This window comes from Diceros bicornis, chromosome 33 (assembly GCF_020826845.1).
Source record: "Diceros bicornis minor isolate mBicDic1 chromosome 33, mDicBic1.mat.cur, whole genome shotgun sequence".
NCBI classification, from domain to species: Eukaryota; Metazoa; Chordata; class Mammalia; order Perissodactyla; family Rhinocerotidae; genus Diceros; species Diceros bicornis.
The window spans coordinates 19,397,812-19,417,279 of record NC_080772.1 but is presented as its reverse complement, the minus strand read 5'-3'; the positions used below and the strand labels follow the sequence as shown (position 1 = coordinate 19,417,279).

At 34.5% G+C, this 19,468-nt stretch overlaps 2 protein-coding genes across 4 annotated transcripts in view; one reads left to right on the top strand and one right to left on the bottom strand.

Moving 5' to 3' along the window:
- Positions 1-19,468, bottom strand: part of CSPP1 (centrosome and spindle pole associated protein 1) — a 233,987-nt gene that overhangs the window by 179,828 nt on the left and 34,691 nt on the right. For all 3 annotated transcript variants that reach the window (XM_058528814.1, XM_058528816.1, XM_058528815.1), the window contains exon 2: positions 6,588-6,675. In XM_058528814.1, the coding sequence (XP_058384797.1) occupies positions 6,588-6,592 (5 nt within the window). In that variant the 5' untranslated portion in view covers positions 6,593-6,675. The remainder of the gene's footprint in view (positions 1-6,587; positions 6,676-19,468) is intronic.
- Positions 4,714-19,468, top strand: part of PPP1R42 (protein phosphatase 1 regulatory subunit 42) — a 29,476-nt gene continuing 14,721 nt past the window's right edge. Inside the window, exons 1-5 of the mRNA XM_058528822.1 lie at positions 4,714-4,779; positions 5,421-5,632; positions 7,572-7,738; positions 8,966-9,104; positions 11,078-11,194. Coding sequence (XP_058384805.1) covers positions 5,507-5,632; positions 7,572-7,738; positions 8,966-9,104; positions 11,078-11,194 — 549 coding nt within the window. The 5' untranslated portion in view covers positions 4,714-4,779; positions 5,421-5,506. The remainder of the gene's footprint in view (positions 4,780-5,420; positions 5,633-7,571; positions 7,739-8,965; positions 9,105-11,077; positions 11,195-19,468) is intronic.

The following is a 19,468-nucleotide window of genomic DNA, read 5'->3' as shown; positions in this document are numbered from 1 at the left end:
AGATGTTAGCTCAGGGCCGATCTTCCTCACACACACACACCACAAAATTTTAAAAAAATATTGAATAACCTAGATGAAATGGAAAAATTCCTAGAAACACAAAACAACAATAAATCATGAAGAAATAGAAAATCTGAATAGATCTATAATTAGTAAGGAAATTGAATCAGTAATCAAAAACTTCCCAACAAAGAAAAGCCCTGGCCCTGATGACTTCACTGGTGAATTCTACCAAACATTTTAAGAAGAACTAACACTCACCCTTCTCAAAGTTTTCCAAAAACTTTTTTTTTATAATTTTATTTATTTATTTATTTTTTCCCCCAAAGCCCCAGTAGATAGCTGTATGTCACAGTTGCACATCCTTCTAGTTGCTGCACGTGGGACGTGGCCTCAGCATGGCCAGAGAAGCGGCGCGTCGGTGCATGCCCGGGATCTGAACCCGGGCCGCCAGCAGCGGAGCGTGAGCACTTAACCGCTAAGCCACGGGGCCGGCCTCAAAAACTTGAAGGGAAGGGAACACTTCCCAGCTCATCCTGTTAGGCCAGCATTATTGTGATACCAAAGTCAGACAAAGACACTACAAGAAAAGAAAACTACAGGTCAATATCCCTTATGAACACGGATGCAAAAATGCTCAACAAAATACTAGCAAGTCAAATTCAGCAGCACATTAAAAGGATTATACACCATGAACAAGTGGGATTTATTCCTGGAATAAAGGATGGTTCAACATACAAAAATCAACCAGGGCTGGCCCCGTGGCATAGCGGTTAAGTGCGCGCGCTCCACTGCTGGCAGCCCGGGTTCAGATCCCGGCACGCAACCGACACACTGCTTGTCAGGCCATGCTGTGGCAGCATCCCACATAAAGTGGAGGAAGATGGGCACAGATGTTAGCTCAGGGCCAGTCTTCCTCAGGAAAAAAAGAGGAGGATTGGCATGGATGTTAGTTCAGGGCTGATCTTCCTCATCAAAAAAAAAAAAAAAAGTCAACCGATGTAATACACTACATTAACAGAATGAAGAGAAAAAAACACATAATCATCTCAACTGATGCAGAAAAAGCATTTGAAAAAATTCAACAACCTGAATTTTCATGAGAAACACTCAACAAACTAGTAATAGAAGAACATTGTCGCAACATAATAAAAGCCATATATGAAAATCCAAAGTGAACATCATATTCAATGGTGAAAGACTGAAAGCTTTTCCTGTAAGACCAACAGCACGGCAAGAATGCTCACTTTCACAACTTCTATTCAAGATCATTCTGTAAGTTCTAGCCAGAGAAATTTGGCAAGAAAGAGAAATAAAAGGCATCTAAATTGGAAAGGAAGAAGTAAAATTATCTGTTTGCAGATGATATGATTTTATATGTAGAAAACCCTAAAGATTCCACACACAAAAAACTGTTAGAACTAATAATTCAGCAAAGTAGCAGGATAAAGAGTCAACACACAAAAATCAGTTGCATGTCTATACACAAACAATGAACAATCTGAAAAGAAAATATAAAAAACAATTCCATTTACAATAGCATCAAAAAGAATAAAACACTTGGGAATTAACTTAATCAAGGAGATGAAAGACTTATACAGTAGTCCTCCCTTATCTGCAAGGAATACGTTCCAAGACCCCCAGTAGATGCCTGAAACTGTGGATAGTACCAAACCTTATACATATTATGTTTTTTCCTATACAAACGTACCTATGGTAAAGTTTAATTTATAAATTAGGCACAGTAAGAGATTAACAACAATAACTAATAATAAAGTTGACTTTGGGGCTATTATTAAGTAAAATAAGGGTTACTTGAACACAAGCAGTGTGATACTGGAACACTTGATCTGATAACCCAGACAGCTACTAAGTGACGTTAAGAGGTGGGTAGCATATACAGCGTGGATACCCTGGACAAACGGATGATTCAATCCTGGGCGGGATGGAACGGGACAGCACAAGATTTCATCACGCTCCTCAGAATGGTTCACAATTTAAAACTTATGAATTGTTTATTTCTGGAATTTTCCATTTAATATTTTTGGACTGTGGGTTGACTGTGGGTAACTGAAACCATGGAAAGCAAAACTGAGATAAGGGGGGACTACTGTACACTGAAAACTACAAAACATTGCTGAAATAAATTAAAGAAGACATAAATAAATGGAAACATATCCCATGTCTATGGATTAGAAGACTTAATATTATTAAGATGTCAATACTACCTAAAGTGATCTACAGATTCAGTGCAAGCCCTATCAAAATCCAAATGATGTTTTTTTGCAGAAACAGGAAAACCTATCCTAAAATTCATATGGAATCTCGAGGGACCTGAATAGCCAAACAATTTTGAAAAAGAAGAATAAAGCTTGCCTGGGGCTGGGCAGAGGGGGAGAATGTGGAGTTATTGTTTAATGCGTATACAGAATTTCAGTTTTGCAAGATGAAAAGAGTACTGGAGATAGACGGTGGTGATGGCTTTATAACATTATAAATGTATTTAGTACCACTGGACTGTACACTTAAAAATGGTTAAGATGATAAATATTATATTTTACCAGGATTTAAAAAATTAGAAAATAGAGTTAAGAACCAAGAATAACCAAGGTAAAGAGATATTATTAAGCTGAACTAATTAAGAAAGTGTTGACCTGGGGATAGATACATAAATGAACTGAAAAGAAAAGAACCATGCATATAGTGCTGGGATAATTGGTTCTCCATAGGAAAAAAATAAAAATGAATCTCTATCTCACTACTACACATTAATCAATTCTAAATAGATTAACGACCAAAATATGCAAAGCAAAACGTTAACACATTTAGAAGAAAATACAGGTCTTCCTGTTAAATAAGGATAGGTAAGGAGTTACTAAATAAACCACAAAAAGCACAAAAACATGAGCAAAAAATATTGATACATTTGACTACATTAAAAATATACAGCTTCTGTTTTTTAGAAGACATCATTAAAAACAAACAATTGGGGACAGAAAGGAGAAAAGATAAGCTATAGTCTGGGAATAGATATTTGCTACACATATGATCAACAAAATGTTAGTATCTGATAGAAATACATGTGTATCTAAAAATTACTTATAAAAGCACAACTCAAAAGGAAAAATGGGCAAAATTTAAGAAGCCACAATTAACAGAAAGGAATTCCTCCTTGCCAATAAATAAGAAAAGACTCTCAATCTCTCTAGTAATCATAGAATGGCAAATTCAAACACATGAGGAGATGAAACTACTGATCTATTTTCAAATCCTTTTTTGTTTCATTTTCATAAATAAAAAGCTCTGAGGAAAACAAAAACAATGAGATATCATTTCACATCCGTCTGACTGGCAAAAAGAAGACTGCCAATATCAAGTGTTGACAATAGTGTAGACTGCATTGTAGAGCAATAGTAACTCTCTTAACTGCCACTGGTAAAACTCCTTTGGAGAACAATTTGGCAATATATAGTAAAGTTGAAAATGTGCAACTCAGAAGTGGCCTCCCCTAGTTTTAAACAGTAAAGAGGCTCTTGCACATGTGCTAAGATGACATATATATAAGAACTATAAAAACAACATTGCAAAAGCAAAAAAAAACTAAAACACCCAAATATCTATCATCAGAGGAAATAAATTTCTTACAATGGAATACTATACAGCAGCTCAAATATTCTAGAGCTACACACATCAACTCTGATGATTCTCACAAACAAAACATTTAGCAAAAAAGAAATCTGGAATCAGAATAATACCATTTATAACAGGTAAAAATGTAAAAAAAATACTATATGTTTTTTCGGTATACAGATATATCTGTAGTAAAAGTATAAAGACATGAATAGGGATGTCTAAATTTAAGAGAAATGGAGAGGGAAAAAGTTATAGAGGGTTCCAAATGTATTTCTAATCTTTTATATTTTAAGCTGACCTGTGGGTGCATGGGTGTGGTGTTATTCTTTACACTTTTATTATGAAATATTTTATAAAGTATTTTTAAGGCAAAATTAAGAAAAGTTATCTTTACCTAATTAGAAACTCTGTTCAGAATATTATTATGTTGTATTTGAAATTTGATCTGTAAACAATAATCTTAAATTTTTGTTATAAAAGTAATAATGAATTTATGCAAATTTCAAAAATCTATGAAGATTTAATAATTTTATTCTGTATATTATATTTTGCATTCTGAAGGATCTAAGGATACATTCTATATCTTAAAATATTTTATTGTGGCCATTTTATATAATGTAGCCTGGGTAACTATATACCAGTATGCGAGAACAGAAATTTAATTTATCTTCTACTAAATTCATTTTTTTCTGCTAAGCATTGATTTCATGTCCAGAACCACACAAATTGAGGTTTTTGGTTGGTGAAATTCCAGACACATTGGAATAATAATAATAATCAATTTTAAACTGTATTTTTGGTTACATTTTTGATAAGAGAATATAAAGTGCAATTGGGGAAACTGAGATATTTATCACTTAAATAGCTATACTTCCTGGATGATTGAAAAAAATGAGTTATCTCAAACTTATGGGTCACATATGGATATCTTACATAAAGCAATATTTTATTAATAACATGTTCCCCTTACTTAACAGCTCTAATATATTCCAGGTGAAACGGTGAACAGTGTTCACCTGCTCTGTGAACCAAACAGTAGTAGAATAAGAATGCTTATAGCAAAGATTTATTGACCTATGTACCAGGCACTGTGCAGAATACTCTATACATGATTATCTCATGTATTCCTCACAATATCCCTTGGAAGTAGGTACCATTATTATCCTAATTTTATAAGAAACTGAGGTAACGTGCCCAAGATTGCCTAACCATTGAGCAGTGAACTCAGGCAGTCTGGATTGAGAAACACTGCGTTATGTTGCCTCTTTATGGAGTGCAGTTATAATAACCTAAAATTTCAAGGCCAGCTCCATTTTCAAGTATTTTGCACCACTGTCCTGTGTATACACTCAAGGTTTTCATATGGAAAAAGGAGCCAGGAGACCTGGTCTCATTCTCAACTGCCATTAGCTTGAGTAGTTTGAGACAAATCTCTGGGCCTTAGTTTCTTCAAGTGAGCACGCTAGATGATGTTCCTTGAGGTCCTTTTGGACTCCGAGAGAGAGAAATAATCCTTTAAAACATGCCCACAATAACAATTCAATACTAGGGAGAGAAAAAGATTTAAAAATAAAAGTGAATGAGCGTTTGTATGTTTAATTAATTTTGGTGATTTAAATCTTTTTATAAAAAGAATTAAGTCTATAAACTTAGAAAATACCTGAATATTCCTAAAAATGTCTATGAACTACCTTATCAAATAGTTTTATTTAAGAAAATTAGAGTAAATCAAAATAATTTTTCCTAAATTGCTATGTACATAATACTTTTTTTTCTTTAATTTTTAGAAAGTTGGGCATAAACAATACCTAAACCTGCTTCTTGACATGGTATCAGAACAGAGCTATTGCTGAGTTTGATTTATAGAGAAATCATGGTTCGACTGACCTTGGATCTGATTGCCAAAAACAACAACTTTAAAACCCGAAAAGAAACCACTTCACAATACCTGAAGAAAATAACTCATGTAAATTTTTCAGACAAAAATATAGACGCAATTGTAAGAACTCCGAAATTATTTCCTATTTTTATATAATTAACAATATCAAGTTTAGAAACTGGTGTCAAAGCATACCTTCTTACTAACTATATTTTGATTATATTAACTATATTTTGATTAGTCAGATTTATATTGTGTTTTCATTTTAATTTCGTGCTTGTGTTGATAAACTTATTAAAAGTAAGTCTCTATAAAATATACATTATGATTGTTACATATATGTGTTAAATGTCAGTTCCCCTAAAATACTCTATAGAGTAACAAACTAGATTTGAAAGTGTATATTGGAAAATAATTTCAAAGATAATTACTTATGTATAATTCCAGAACCTTGGAATATGAATTTTTTAACACGTCAAAATATTAAGAATTAACTGTGAGAGTACCATATTTCAAAACTTTAGCAGTGAAATCTTTTTTGCAAATAATTTAACTGGTTACATAAATGTAGGTTACAGTCTGTCAGTTATATCAGATAAGATTATGTTTACTGGGATATACTCTGAAACTCTTTTCTCTGTGCTAAGCTAATTCTTGGCTTTAATTTGGGAAACTTTAAAGGCAGCAATAACCCATTTAGGCCATCTGTATTGGTATCCATTGTCTACAATAAAATGCTAAAGACTAAGATGAAAGAAATTTTCTCAGAAACATATAAGCTATGTGAGGGCAGGGATCATGTCTATTTTGTTTGCATCACTTTAAACCCCCCATCCAATACTGTGCCTGACTCATATTAAGGGCTTAATAAATATTTATTGAATGAATGAATGAAAAAACACCAAAGCCCCAGGCAAAGCTGTCAGTTAAGACAATTGGGTTTTTTTGCAGAGACTCTACCTAGCTCCCATTCTATATCCCTTTCCAGTTTCCTGGTGATCCTTCTCCCCATGAATCCAATTGCCTAAACCTCATGTTTCTATTTTGTTGCCCAAAGCTCACCACCTCATCATACCACATATGGGGACTGCTTTCTCCAGAGAGCCTCCGTTTAATGGTCTTTTGTCCTCTCACAATCAGTGCTCCTTCAGTGTGGATGACCTCTGTTAGGAGGAAAGCAAACTGGTTATAGTAATTCATACTAAAATAAGAATAACTTGTAAACTTAAAGTCCCCAAGATGTGGTTGTTTTTTAAAAGATCTTATTTACTTAATGAAAGCTGAGATATTTTTGAGCAGAACTTTATCTCTTACCTACTTACTCTAGGCCCCTTCTACCACTGCACAAGAAATGACAGCCTTTTAAAAATACCTTTAATTATTTTGTTATCTCAAAAGTAATTGGTGTTCATTTGTATAAAATACACACAAAAAAGAAAGAAATTGACTTATAATCCTACCAAGCAGAGAAAACTACTATTAACATTTAGGTGATGTCCTTCCAGTCTTTTTTCTAGGCATGTATTCATATAATTTCACAATCGTGGGTCATATTGAATGTACTGTTTTCATTTTATTGTGAGATCTACAAGATATTACTAAAGAAACTAAACGATATTTATGGGTATACGGTATTCCCTTCAACAGCATAATCATAGTTTCTTTATTAATCTATTGTTCTTGAATATCTAGATGACTTCCAATTTTCAGTATTATAAACCACAACAGTTTATTTCCAATTCTACACAAATATTAAGCCCTGATTTATAATACTGGAGCAATAATTTGTTAAATACTTCAACTTCCAGAGAAGCCTAAGTGCTTCCAAGGAAAACTGCTTGCACTGGGAAAATCGTTCTTAACAAATAAAATTTTATTCCTATAGTTACAGAATACTAAAACCTAGAACTAATTTTGTAATCATTCCAGTCTTGTTTACTGTTCTTTTATATTAACCTTAAGGAAATTTGCAGAATGATTAAGGAAAAAACTTTCTTAAAAACAAACTTCTAAGTTTTCAGGAGAAATTAAATATGACCTGTTTCTGTTTTCCTTTTAGGAAGACCTCTCTCTTTGCAAAAATCTTAGTGTTTTATATTTGTATGATAACCGTATTAGTCAAATCACTAACTTGAATTATGCCACAAATCTGACCCACCTGTACTTACAAAACAATTGTATTTCATGTATAGAGAACCTCAGGTCATTAAAGAAACTGGAAAAACTGTAAGTGCTTTTATTTTTAAGTAATGTAATTGTTTGTCATTATTACAGTAATATTTTTGCATGTACATATTTCCATTATCTGCAGTTTTGTGGAACAGGCCTCAATTTTTATTCTCTTTTAGTATTATTAGTACAAAATAAAGTGTTTCAAATACCCGACAATTTGTGTTGTGTTAAGCCTGATACACTTTTCTTTTGCAGGAGGATGAGTTGTTTTAAGGGCTTATAGGGATACCTAAAACATCTTTATGTAGGCTCAACTGATGAAAAAAGTTTCCATGGAACCCAAATGAGTTCTGTGCCTTTCAGAATCACACATCTCAAAAGGGCAGGGTCATAGAATTGATAATGTTGATGTAGATCTGATTGTAAAAAGGCATTTACTGCCTATAATGATTTTAATTAAACAATAAAGACTAGTGGATCTAGGGGGCCGGCACCGTGGCTTAGCGGTTAAGTGCGCGTGCTCCGCTACTGGCGGCCCGGGTTCGGATCCGAGCGCGCACAAACACACCGATTGTCAGGCCATGCTGAGGCGGCGTCCCACATACAGCAACTAGAAGGATGTGCAACTATGACATACAACTATCTACTGGGGCCTTGGGGAGAAAAAGGGAAAAAAAAAAAAAGAAAGGAGGAGGATTGGCAATAGATGTTAGTTCAGGGCCAGTCTTCCTCAGCAAAACGAGGAGGATTGGCATGGATGTTAGCTCAGGGCTGATCTTCCTCACAAAAAAAAAAAAAAAAAAGACTAGTGGATCCAATTTCCCCAGATTGGAAGAGCTATCAGTGCTTCTCAAAAAGTGGGCCAAGGCCTCAGAATGGGGAGATAGGAATGGGGTGGGAAAAGCTTACCAAAAATGCAGATTGCTGGGCTCCAACTTAAGTAGTCATATCAGAATCTCTGGGGCTTAGGCCCATAAATCTTCATTTTTAAACCTACAACCCAGGTGATTTTTCTGTACCCTGACATATAAGGAGCACTGGTAGATAGTTTAATAAGGACTATTCCAATCCTCTCGCTTTAAAAAAAATTAACTTATTTCTTACACTAAATTAAGTGTAAGAATCACATAGATAAAACTTTCATTGATTCACTATAAAGAGAACATTCTGCATGTATAATTTCCACAGAGCTCAATGAGTTGGTTATTATGTTTTTATCAAGTTTTACAGATCATGATGTTCTCAGAATGTCTATTTAAAATTATGTTTCATATTTTGCAGGTATCTGGGAGGCAATTACATTGCTGTCATAGAAGGTTTAGAAGGATTAGAAGGACTGAGAGAGCTTCATGTTGAGAGTCAGAGGCTTCCCCTTGGAGAAAAGCTTCTGTTTGATCCAAGAACTCTTCATTCTCTAGCAGTAAGGCCACATTTGAGTATTCTGACAAATATAGTGATTAACAGTTATAATAGAACAGGAAGGTGGTGAAGGTATATTAGAACATTGTACATACTCTGCATGTTTATATGGCCTATTGAGAGTTTATTTGAAGGCTAAAACTAATTTTCCCCACATAATTTCTCAGAGACTCAGCAGCTATAAAATAGGGATAATTATCATGCCTGCCTCTAGGGTAACTGGAAGGATCAAAAGAAGGATGTAAAAAGGTTTGTAAAGTATGAAGTTCTAATACAGATGTTAATTAATTCATAATTTGGACCTTGGTGATTATCATGATTCAAAGTTTAAAATTTTAGGAAAAAGCCTAAGGAAAGTGGAGTGCACAATTATTTGGCAAATTTTAAACAACCTAGAGAATCATTACAATAGTAAGTCGTTTTCTTGATGGATTCTGATTTGATTGTAGAGTGCGCTACATAACGCTCTGCCTCATCAGAAGCAGGTAGATCTGGGAGCACAGGATTTGATGCTCCAGCTGTCACCTGACAACTGACCACATGGAGGTATCACAATGAGTTGAGAAGCCAGAGGGCACCACAGAGGCTTTTGCTAATCCTCAAAATGGGATTTGTTAGGATATGCTACCTTTAATTCTGGGGCAAGGGACATACATGGTTGTATTTACAGATTTCGTTGGTTTTATTTTAGAGGGCCCAGAAACAGAGGGCAGTAGAAGGTTTCTGAACCAAATGTATAAGAATTGAGGGGTAATGCTTTAAATTGGAAAAGAAAGAAGTGACCTGGTTTCTATCCTACCCCCTCTATGCTCCCCATAGAATCAACTGTGTCTCAGCTCAACCTGAACTGATCCAAGAGGACTGACCCCACTCTGGGGATGGCTAGTTTTATTACAAAATGCCACAGAAAATAGTTTTGCTTGCTCAATTTTTACACAGATTCAAGCAGATTCTGAAATTCTAAATATAAGGCATAATTTTTTTAGCTGTATTTCAAGTCTTAAAAAATACCGGGGGGCTGGCCCCGTGGCTTAGTGGTTAAGCGCGCACGCTCCGCTACTGGCGGCCCAGGTTTGTATTCCGAGCGCACACCGAGGCACCGCTTGAGCCATGCTGAGGCTGCGTCCCACATACAGCAACTAGAAGGATGTGCAACTATGACATACAACTATCTACTGGGGCTTTGGGGAGAAAAAGGGAAAAAAAAAAAAGAGGAGGATTGGCAATAGATGTTAAAAAAAAAAAAAAATACCAGAAAGTATCTTCTCTAAAGGTTGGCTGTGTGTGGACGCCTCAGTGGGTAGACTCCATCTTGGTAGAGATTCCTGGGCCTTAGATTTTAAGATGGCTTTGATTTAATGTTGCTCTGTTGTATATTTATGTCCTCATTAACAGCTGATGCTGAACTTCTTGTTAGTTAGCTAATTATTATTTTAAGTGCCTTCTGAACATATGGATTGTCAAGAGAAAACTATAGAGAGATAGAGATAAAAATGAAAACCAGATATTCTTTCATTCTTGGTGAATGTTTCCTATTTAGAAAAATAAGCACAAAAACTATTTTTTCTATGTAAATACAAATGTTAGTGACATTTAACACAAAATGATAATTTGCTTAAACTGAAATAAGCATTTTTTCTACATTATGTTATCATTTGTTTATTGGAGCATCTTTTTTCTTTCTTTGCTTGATTCTTGGTTTCTTTTTTCCATAAATTTCTCTTACATACTGGAAGAGGAAAATCGAACTTATGAAAAGTAAGTTATATCACAATTACTATAGTTCTGAAAGTTTCATCTGAAAAAAATATGACATAGAAACAAAATCTCCTTGGCTTTTTATTTTCTTGCCTAAAGAGCAAAACAGCCTGAATTGATAAATCTTAAATTTTTCACAGATTAGGATTTCTGTTTCCCATATATAGTATTTAATTAGACTATTTACTAATGCTAATTTAGATATTTTTCTTACAGAAATCCCTTTCTATATTGAATATCAGCAATAATAATATTGATGACATAAGAGACTTAGAAATACTGGAGAATCTTAATCAGCTTATAGCAGTTGACAACCAACTTCTGCATATGAAGGTAGCGTAAAGAAAAATTAATTTAAAAATATTTACATGAAATTGTGATTGAAAAATACTTATTTCTCTAAATAGCTATAAAATGTATTATTTTAAAAACTATTCTGGATTTGTTCTATAACTAGCTTATCAATCTCTACTTCTCAATGTATTGGTTTGCATAATTCTGCCCTCTTACCTGGTTTTCTCTTTCACACTCCAATGCCCGCATCCTTCACCAACAGAAAAAAGTTTCTCTGAGAACGAATTATATGCTTTTTCCTCTCTGTATTATTTTTTCTATCAAATGTTTCCCTCCAGAGACTAGATTTCTTGCCCCTTAACTCTGATCTCCCAATGAATGAGTTTCTAGTGATTCATTCATTCAAGTATGTGTTGGGCACCTACATATTTGTCAGGCACTGTACTACTCTGTTGTAGTACAGAGGAAGGAAGCATACAGTCCCAGGGCTCAAAAAACCCACAGTCAACAAGTAACGTGACTACAATGTGATTCTGTTATCATAAGTATTGTGGTAGCCCTAACTCAGCCTGGGGCTAGGGAAGGCTTCCAGGAAACAGTCACCTGTGAGCTGAGCCATTGCCATGACCACACAGTTTCTTGTTAGGCATTGGGGTGGGTTGTGGTATAATTTCTTTACACGGGACCATTGGAGGAAGAATGGGCTCCTTTCTCTCATGAACAGAGCCCTTGTTTTCAAAATTACTTCCAGACAACTATCTGCTGACCCTAAAAAAGTTACCCCTGGCCTTGTTTCCAAATTCAGACCTATTACCTGGCTCATCCCATAACTACTGTGAGCAGTAGATAATTATGAAAACAAATATTATATGTATTCTACTACAAATGAATTCCTCAAAATATCCAAAATGCCATTGAACAACCAGGATGGATGTTTAAAAGACCAATAAGGAAGCATGACTCAATTAGTTGTTTCAACGTAAAACATGAAGGATGTAAGCAGTTCGTGGGATAAATTCTGTATTCAAAAATATTTTAAATTTTAGAGTGCTCCTCTAGATGTGTTTTCATTGAGCATTTTGTATTCATCAGAATTATTTAGTTTTCCTATGATTTTGCAGTATGTGTATCAATACTGTAATATGATTTTGTAATAGATGGGTAGTATTATATCAGATATACTGTACATATGATCCTATTCAAAGTGACAGAGCCTAGAGTATAGGTCTTGATTAAGTAAAGGAGACCTGGACTGTGTAGTGTTCCACATTCACTCCATGGGAAATGGGAACAGAGTGGCCAAGCACAGAAGTTCACCTTTCCTGTGGAGAGAATGATGGAGAATTCCAGTCTCCCAAATTGGCATCAATCTTAAGTGCAGGATAAGTATACCTAAATGTTTTTGTAAGCCCAGGTTCTAAACACAATGCTTGGCAAATAAATGTTTAGTAATAAGTGGTAAATATATGAATATATCTTGAAAGATCTAATTAGTTGTTAATTATCATAATTGCCATGATTCATTTCAGTTATTGTCAGTACTTTTTAAAGTCTTATTCTATTATGCCTTTAACTCAGAACAGAAAAGGAGAGTTTCATAGGATAAAAATGCTAGCCTCCAAATGATCCTAAAGGAAGTTTTGTGGAATGACATTAAGACCAACCTCTTTTGCCTACAATGATTATTCCTAGGCCATGTTAATAATGCATAACCAGGATAAATGTATAACGAAAATAAATACCTTCATTACTGCTGATTATTCAATCTAATGATTAGTGTTTAAATAACCAAACCTTATTTTTTAAGACTGAGCTCAATGTCACCTCCTCTGTGTAGCTTTTCCTGAACCTCTCCATCAAGTTAATCTATTCAAAAATATTTATTATATTATGTGTTCCAGGCACTGTTCTAGGCCCTTGTAAAAACATGTTCTAGGCACAGGGGATACCATGATAAATAAGATAGACAGGGTCTCTACCTTTAAGGAGCTTACATTGCAATGAAACAGAGGAGGGAACAGCCAGAAAATAAATAAGCAGAGAAGACTGTGAAAAGTGCTATGAAGGAATTATGTAGGATGACATAGTGGAAAAGGGATCAGTGGATATTTTAGATCAAGCTATCAAGAAAGGCCTCTGAGGAAATGACATTTATGCTAAGATCTGAAGGATGAGAAAGAAGAAATCTGTGCAAAGAGCTAGGGAAAGAACATGCCAGGCTTAGGGAACAGCATATGTAAAGGTTCTGAGGCCAAAGAGAGCTTAAAGTGTCAGAGGAACAAAAAAGAGGCCAGTTCACTGTGATAGGGACCCCAGTGCCTAGTTCAGTTTCTGACATGTTGTAGGTACGCGATAAACAATTGCTGAATGATGAAGAGGAAACGGTACAACATGATATTAGAAAGGAAGGTGTAGGGGCCAGATCATAAAGGTCCTTTGAGGCCATGGTCATGAGTTTGACTTTATTCTAAGACCAATAGAAAGTCACTGAAAGGATTATATTTTTTAAAGATTTCTCTATCAGCTGGATAAAGACTGAGTTGCAAGAATGACAGCAAAGTGATCAGTTGGGAGACTACTGCAAGGTTAAGTAAGAGAAGATGAAAAGGAGTGGATGGATTGGAGGTATATTTTTAGGTTGAACCCATCGAACTTGATGATTAGGATGTATAGGAATAAAGGAAAAAGAAGAATTAGGGATGACTTCTAGCTTTTTGTGTGAGGAACTGGGGAGATAGTGGTAGCCTTTACAAGTTGGGGAATACAAGGAAGGAATAAAAGAATTCTTTCTTTTGAAATGCTTACTGAACACTGAAATGGACAAGTTAACTAGGCATTTGGAGTTCAAGGGAGAAATAAGATTGGAAAGTTTGGGAGTCAACAGCATTTACATGATATTTAAAGCCATGGGACTGGGTGAAAAACAATAGAGACAGGGAATAAATGAGGCCAAGACGAAGCACAGAAACACCCCAATATTTATAAATCATTTAAATGAGAAGGCACCAGGAGGAGTCAGTGATGTAGGAGAAGACAAGAAAAAAAGGAGCTTCAAGAAAGAGGGAATAGCCACTTGGACTGAATGCTATTGAGTAGTTGACATGAGGGCAGATAACAGGGTAACAGAAATGCATGGATTTGGCAATAGTGAGAGTATGTCTGGTCAAGTATCATGCTTTTTGCATATATTTTCTTCTAACCAAAGCCACTTGAACCCATTAAAAACTTCTTTCCACGATATGGTTTGAGAAACTTCAGGCTTTTCATGAAATAATTCCCCATTTCTGAAATTTCAGTATACAAACTAAAGGACAAGAGAAGGGAAAATTAAAAGACTACCTGGATAGAATACCTTAAAATAAATGTTACAGAGGACAGGTTTAATTTCTGAAGAAGTTGAACCAGAGAGGCTGTGGTTCAAAAATCACAGCAGTGGATAATGCTGAAAATGGGGATTTAGTGAAAGACTGAATACTGAAATGTTAGAGGGCCTATGCTTTCCTCCATCTTACAGACACAAACCAGGCTTTACTCCCAAAACCATTCCTGCATGGCTTAAAAACTTTGGGCAAGAGATTGGAGGATTCCTCTCTAGGGAAACTGACCAGCCCAAGAGAAAACATCTCCCAATTCTGACATTTAAGGGTTCCACAGGGAAAATGCCAGCAGCATGTCCAACTGCCCTACAGTGAGACCAACCAGTCAACAACCTGACTCTCACACAAAGAGCTCTCATTAACTTTCATGAATGAACAGATAGCTCAAGATTATAAACATCTGAAAGCAGCCTCTAAAGTCAAAGAAAGAAACAAAAACAAGGAAGAACTCTAAAGAAACAAATAAGATGGAAGCAGAAAAAACAAAAATTAAAAAAAAAAACCCACTATAATTAATTTCTTAAGAGAAATAAAAAAGGATTCTATAACCTTGAAATAAAAAGAGTCTCTTTTTTAAAAAAAGGAACATTAAGTGAATGAGAGTACTTAGAAATTTAAAATAGAATCGGAGAAATTAAATATTCAATATAAAGCTTAAATGATAAAATTGGGCAAGTCTCCCAGAAAGAATGAAAAATAAGCAAGAAAAAAAGAAAAAAAGAATTAATTCAGGAGATCCAATATATGACTAATAAGAGTACAAGTATCAGAGAACAGGAAAAAGAAGACGAAAATAAAATTATATTTAAAATATAATGGGCCATGATGTATCAACCATGACAAGAATCATCCTTCTACAAAAAAGAAAAGAAAACTAAACAGAATATGTGAAACAACTTTTTCAGACATTAGACAATAAGCAGCACAGGACTGTGGTCCATAAGAGAAGGAAAACAAACAAGGTGAGCTCTCTAATTATCCCAGCTTTCTGCCTGCAGGCACTTTCCAGGCCACAATGCAGGGAGGGTAATAGCAAATAAGAACCATGAAACTGTAAATCATAATTGGAGAAAAGTCAGTCAAGAAAAAACATCTGGAAATGACATGGAGGATGGAATTAGAAGAAAGAACTTTTATTTTTTTTTATTATTTTTTATTTTTTTAAAGATTTTATTTATTTATTTTTCCCCCAAAGTCCCAGTAGATAGTTGTCTGTCATAGCTGCACATCCTTCCAGTTGCTGTACGTGGGACACGGCCTCAGCATGGCCAGAGGAGCGGTGCATTGGCGCACACCCAGGATCCGAACCCGGGCCGCCAGCAGCAGAGCACGTGCACTTAACCGCTAAGCCACGGGGCCGGCCCGGAAAGAACTTTTACAAAGCTATTATAAATATGCTCTGGAATTTAAAGAAAGCATGCACCCAAACAGAAGAAAAATGGAAGATGTGAAGAAAAAAAAAAAAAGTCACTTCTGGAGATGAAAAATGTATCTAAAATGAAAAACTAATTGGATGGAATTAAAAGTAGATTAGACATTATAGAAGAAAAGAACAGTGAACTTAGACATAGCATTAGACTATTGAAACTGAGGTACAGAAATAAGAAACACTAAAAAATAATGAGCAGAGCCTCAATGGCTTATGGGACACTACAAGCATTCAAACATGTATGTAAATGGAGTCCTAGGAGGAGTAGGGGCAATGCTAGGGACTGAATGTTTGTGTCCCTCCAAAATTCATAGGTTGAAGCCTAATCCCCAATGTGATGGTATTTGGAGGTAGGGCCTTTGGGAGATAACTAGGTCATGAGGGTGGATCCCTCAAGAATGGGATTAGAGTCCTTATAAGGAAAGAACAAGACGAGAGCTCTCTCTCTTAGCCACGTAAGGATACGATGAGAAGACAGGCATTTGCAAACCAGGGAAAGTGCTCTCACCAGATCACGGTATCCGTCAGCACTTTGATCTTGGACTTCCTAGCCTCCAGAACTGTGAGTAAATAAATGTTTGTTGTTTAAGCCACCCAGTCTAAGGTATTCTGTTATAGCAGCCCAAACTAAGGCAGGCAGAAAATATCTTTGAAGAAATAGTGGCCTCAAGATACCCAGAGTAGTGAAAACATTCTTGAAAAAGAACAAAGTTGGAGGATTCACACTTTCCTATTTAAAAACTTACTACAAATCTACAGTAACCAAGACAGTGTAGCACTGTCATAAGTATCATCATATAGATCAATGGAATGAGACTGGGAATCCAGAAATAAACCTTCACATTTATGGTCAACTGATTTTTGACAAGGGTGCCAAGACAATCCAATGGGGAAAGAATAGTTTTTTCAACAAATGGTGCTGAGATATTTGGATAGCGGCATGCAAAAGAATCAAATTGGATCCCTTCTTTACAACATAAACAAAAATCAATACAAAACGGATCAGAGACTTAAATGTAAGACATAAAACTATAAAACTCTTCGAGGAAAACATAGGGATGAATCTTTATGACACTGAATTAGGCAAAGCCTTCTTAGATATGATGCAAAAAACATAAGCAAAAAAAAAAAAAGATAAATTAGACTTCAATCAAATTAAAAACTTTTGTGCTTCAAAGAATACCATTACGAAAGTGAAAAAGACAAACCACAAACTGGGAAAAAATATTTGCAAATCCTATATCTGATAATAGACTCATATCCAGAATATATAAAGAACTCTTGCAACTCAACAACAGAAAGACAAACAATCCAATTTATAAATGGGCAAAGGACTTGAATAGACATTTCTACAAAGAAGATATGCAAGTGGCCAATATGCCCATGAAAAGATACTCAACAGCATTAGTCATTAGGGAAATGCAAATCAAAACCACAATTATATACCACTTCACACCCAATGAGATAGCTATAATTAAAAAGACAGAAAACAACAAGTATTGGCAATGATATGGAGAAATTAGAACCCTCATACTTTCTGGGGAATGCAAATGGTACAGCTGCTTTCAAAAACAGGCAATTCCTCAAAATGTTAAACATAGAATTACCATATGATACAAAATTCCACTCCAAGGTATACACTAAGAGAAATGAAAATATACGTCCACACAAAAATTGTACATGAATGTTCATAGCAACATTATTCAAAATAGCCAAAAATTAGAAACAATTCAAATGTCCATAAACCAATGATTGGATAAAAGAATGGGTATGTCTATACATATGGGATACTATTTGGCAATAAAAAGGAATGAAGGACTGATTCACATTACAACATAGATAAACTTTGAAAACATTACACAAAGTGAAAAAAGACAATCACAAAAGACCATATATTATAAGATTTCATTTATATGAAATGTCCAGAATAGATAAATCTATAGAAATAGAAATAGATTATTGATTGCCTAGAGTTAAGGGATCAGGGGAAGATAGGAAATGATGTTAATGGGTAAGGTTTCTTTTGGGGGTAATGAAAATATTATAAAATTGATTGTGCTGATGATTGCACAACTCTGTGAATATACTAAAAATCATTATATTGTACACTTTAATGTGTGAATTTATAGTATGTGAATGACATCTCAATAAAGCTGTTAAAAAATAGAACAAAAACAAAAAACAACAAAAATATAGTAGCCCCAAAATTCCCATATTTGATTGAAAATTATAAACCTACAGATCCATGAAGCTCAATAAAACCCAAACAGAAAAATCACAAAGAAAATTACACTAAGGTGCACCATAAAAAAAAAAATGCTGAAAACCAATGATAAGAATATCTTAAAAGCAACTAGAGAAAAAGACACTATGTACATAGAAAGATAAGAATTATCACAGACTTCTCGTCAAAAGCAATGCAAGCCAGAAGACAATGAAATAACTTTTGAAGCGTTAAAAGAAAAAAAAAAAACCTGTCAACTTAGTATTATGTATCCAGTGAAACTATCCTTCAAAAAATGAAGGCAAAATAAAGATTTTGCCTTCATTAAAGATAAACTAAACTTGAAAGAATTTGTCCCCAGGAGACCAGCACTACAAAAAAATATTAAAGGAAGTTCTTCAAGGTGAAGGAAAAATGATAACAGACGGAGATTTTTATTTACACAAAGGAATGAAGAGTATTAAAAATGGTAAGTATAGGGTAAATATAAAAGAGTCTTCACATTTTCTTAATTTCTTTGAAAGATAATTAATTTGTTTAAAACAAAAATAATAACCACATATCATGGGGTTAGTGACATATAAAAGTAAAATATACAATAACAATAGCACAAATGACAGGGAATGAGGAAATGGCAGTATACTGTTGTAAGGTTCTTACATTATACATGAAGTGGTATCATATTATTTGAAAGTAGACTATGCTCATTTAAAGATGATTGTTTTAAACCTTAAAGCAACCACTAAAATAAAAATGTTTATAATTAAAAAGTCCATAATGGAAAGAAAATGAAATGCAAAAAAAAGGGGGGAGCAGAAAAAGAGAATAAAGAACAGGTGAGACAAATGGCAAGACAGTTTTAAACTCAACTATATCAATAATTATATTAAATGTAAACAATCTAAACATTCCAATTAAAAGGCAGAGGTGGTAAGACTGGATTTTAAAAATCCAATCATGTGCTCTCTGCAGGAAACACACTTTAAATATAATGATATATAATGGTTAAAAGTAAAATTATGGGGAAATATATACAATGAAAACACAAATAATAAAATAGGAAACCGGAGTGGCTATATTAATATGAGACAAAAGAGACTTCAGGACAAGAAATATTATCAGAGATAGATAAGGAAAATTTATAATGATAAAAAGTCCCAATTCATCAATAAAACATAACAATCCTCAATATTTATAGACCTAATAACAGAGCTTCAAAATGCATGAAGCAAAAATTGACAGAAGTAAAAGGAGAAATAAACAAATCCATAATTATAACAGAG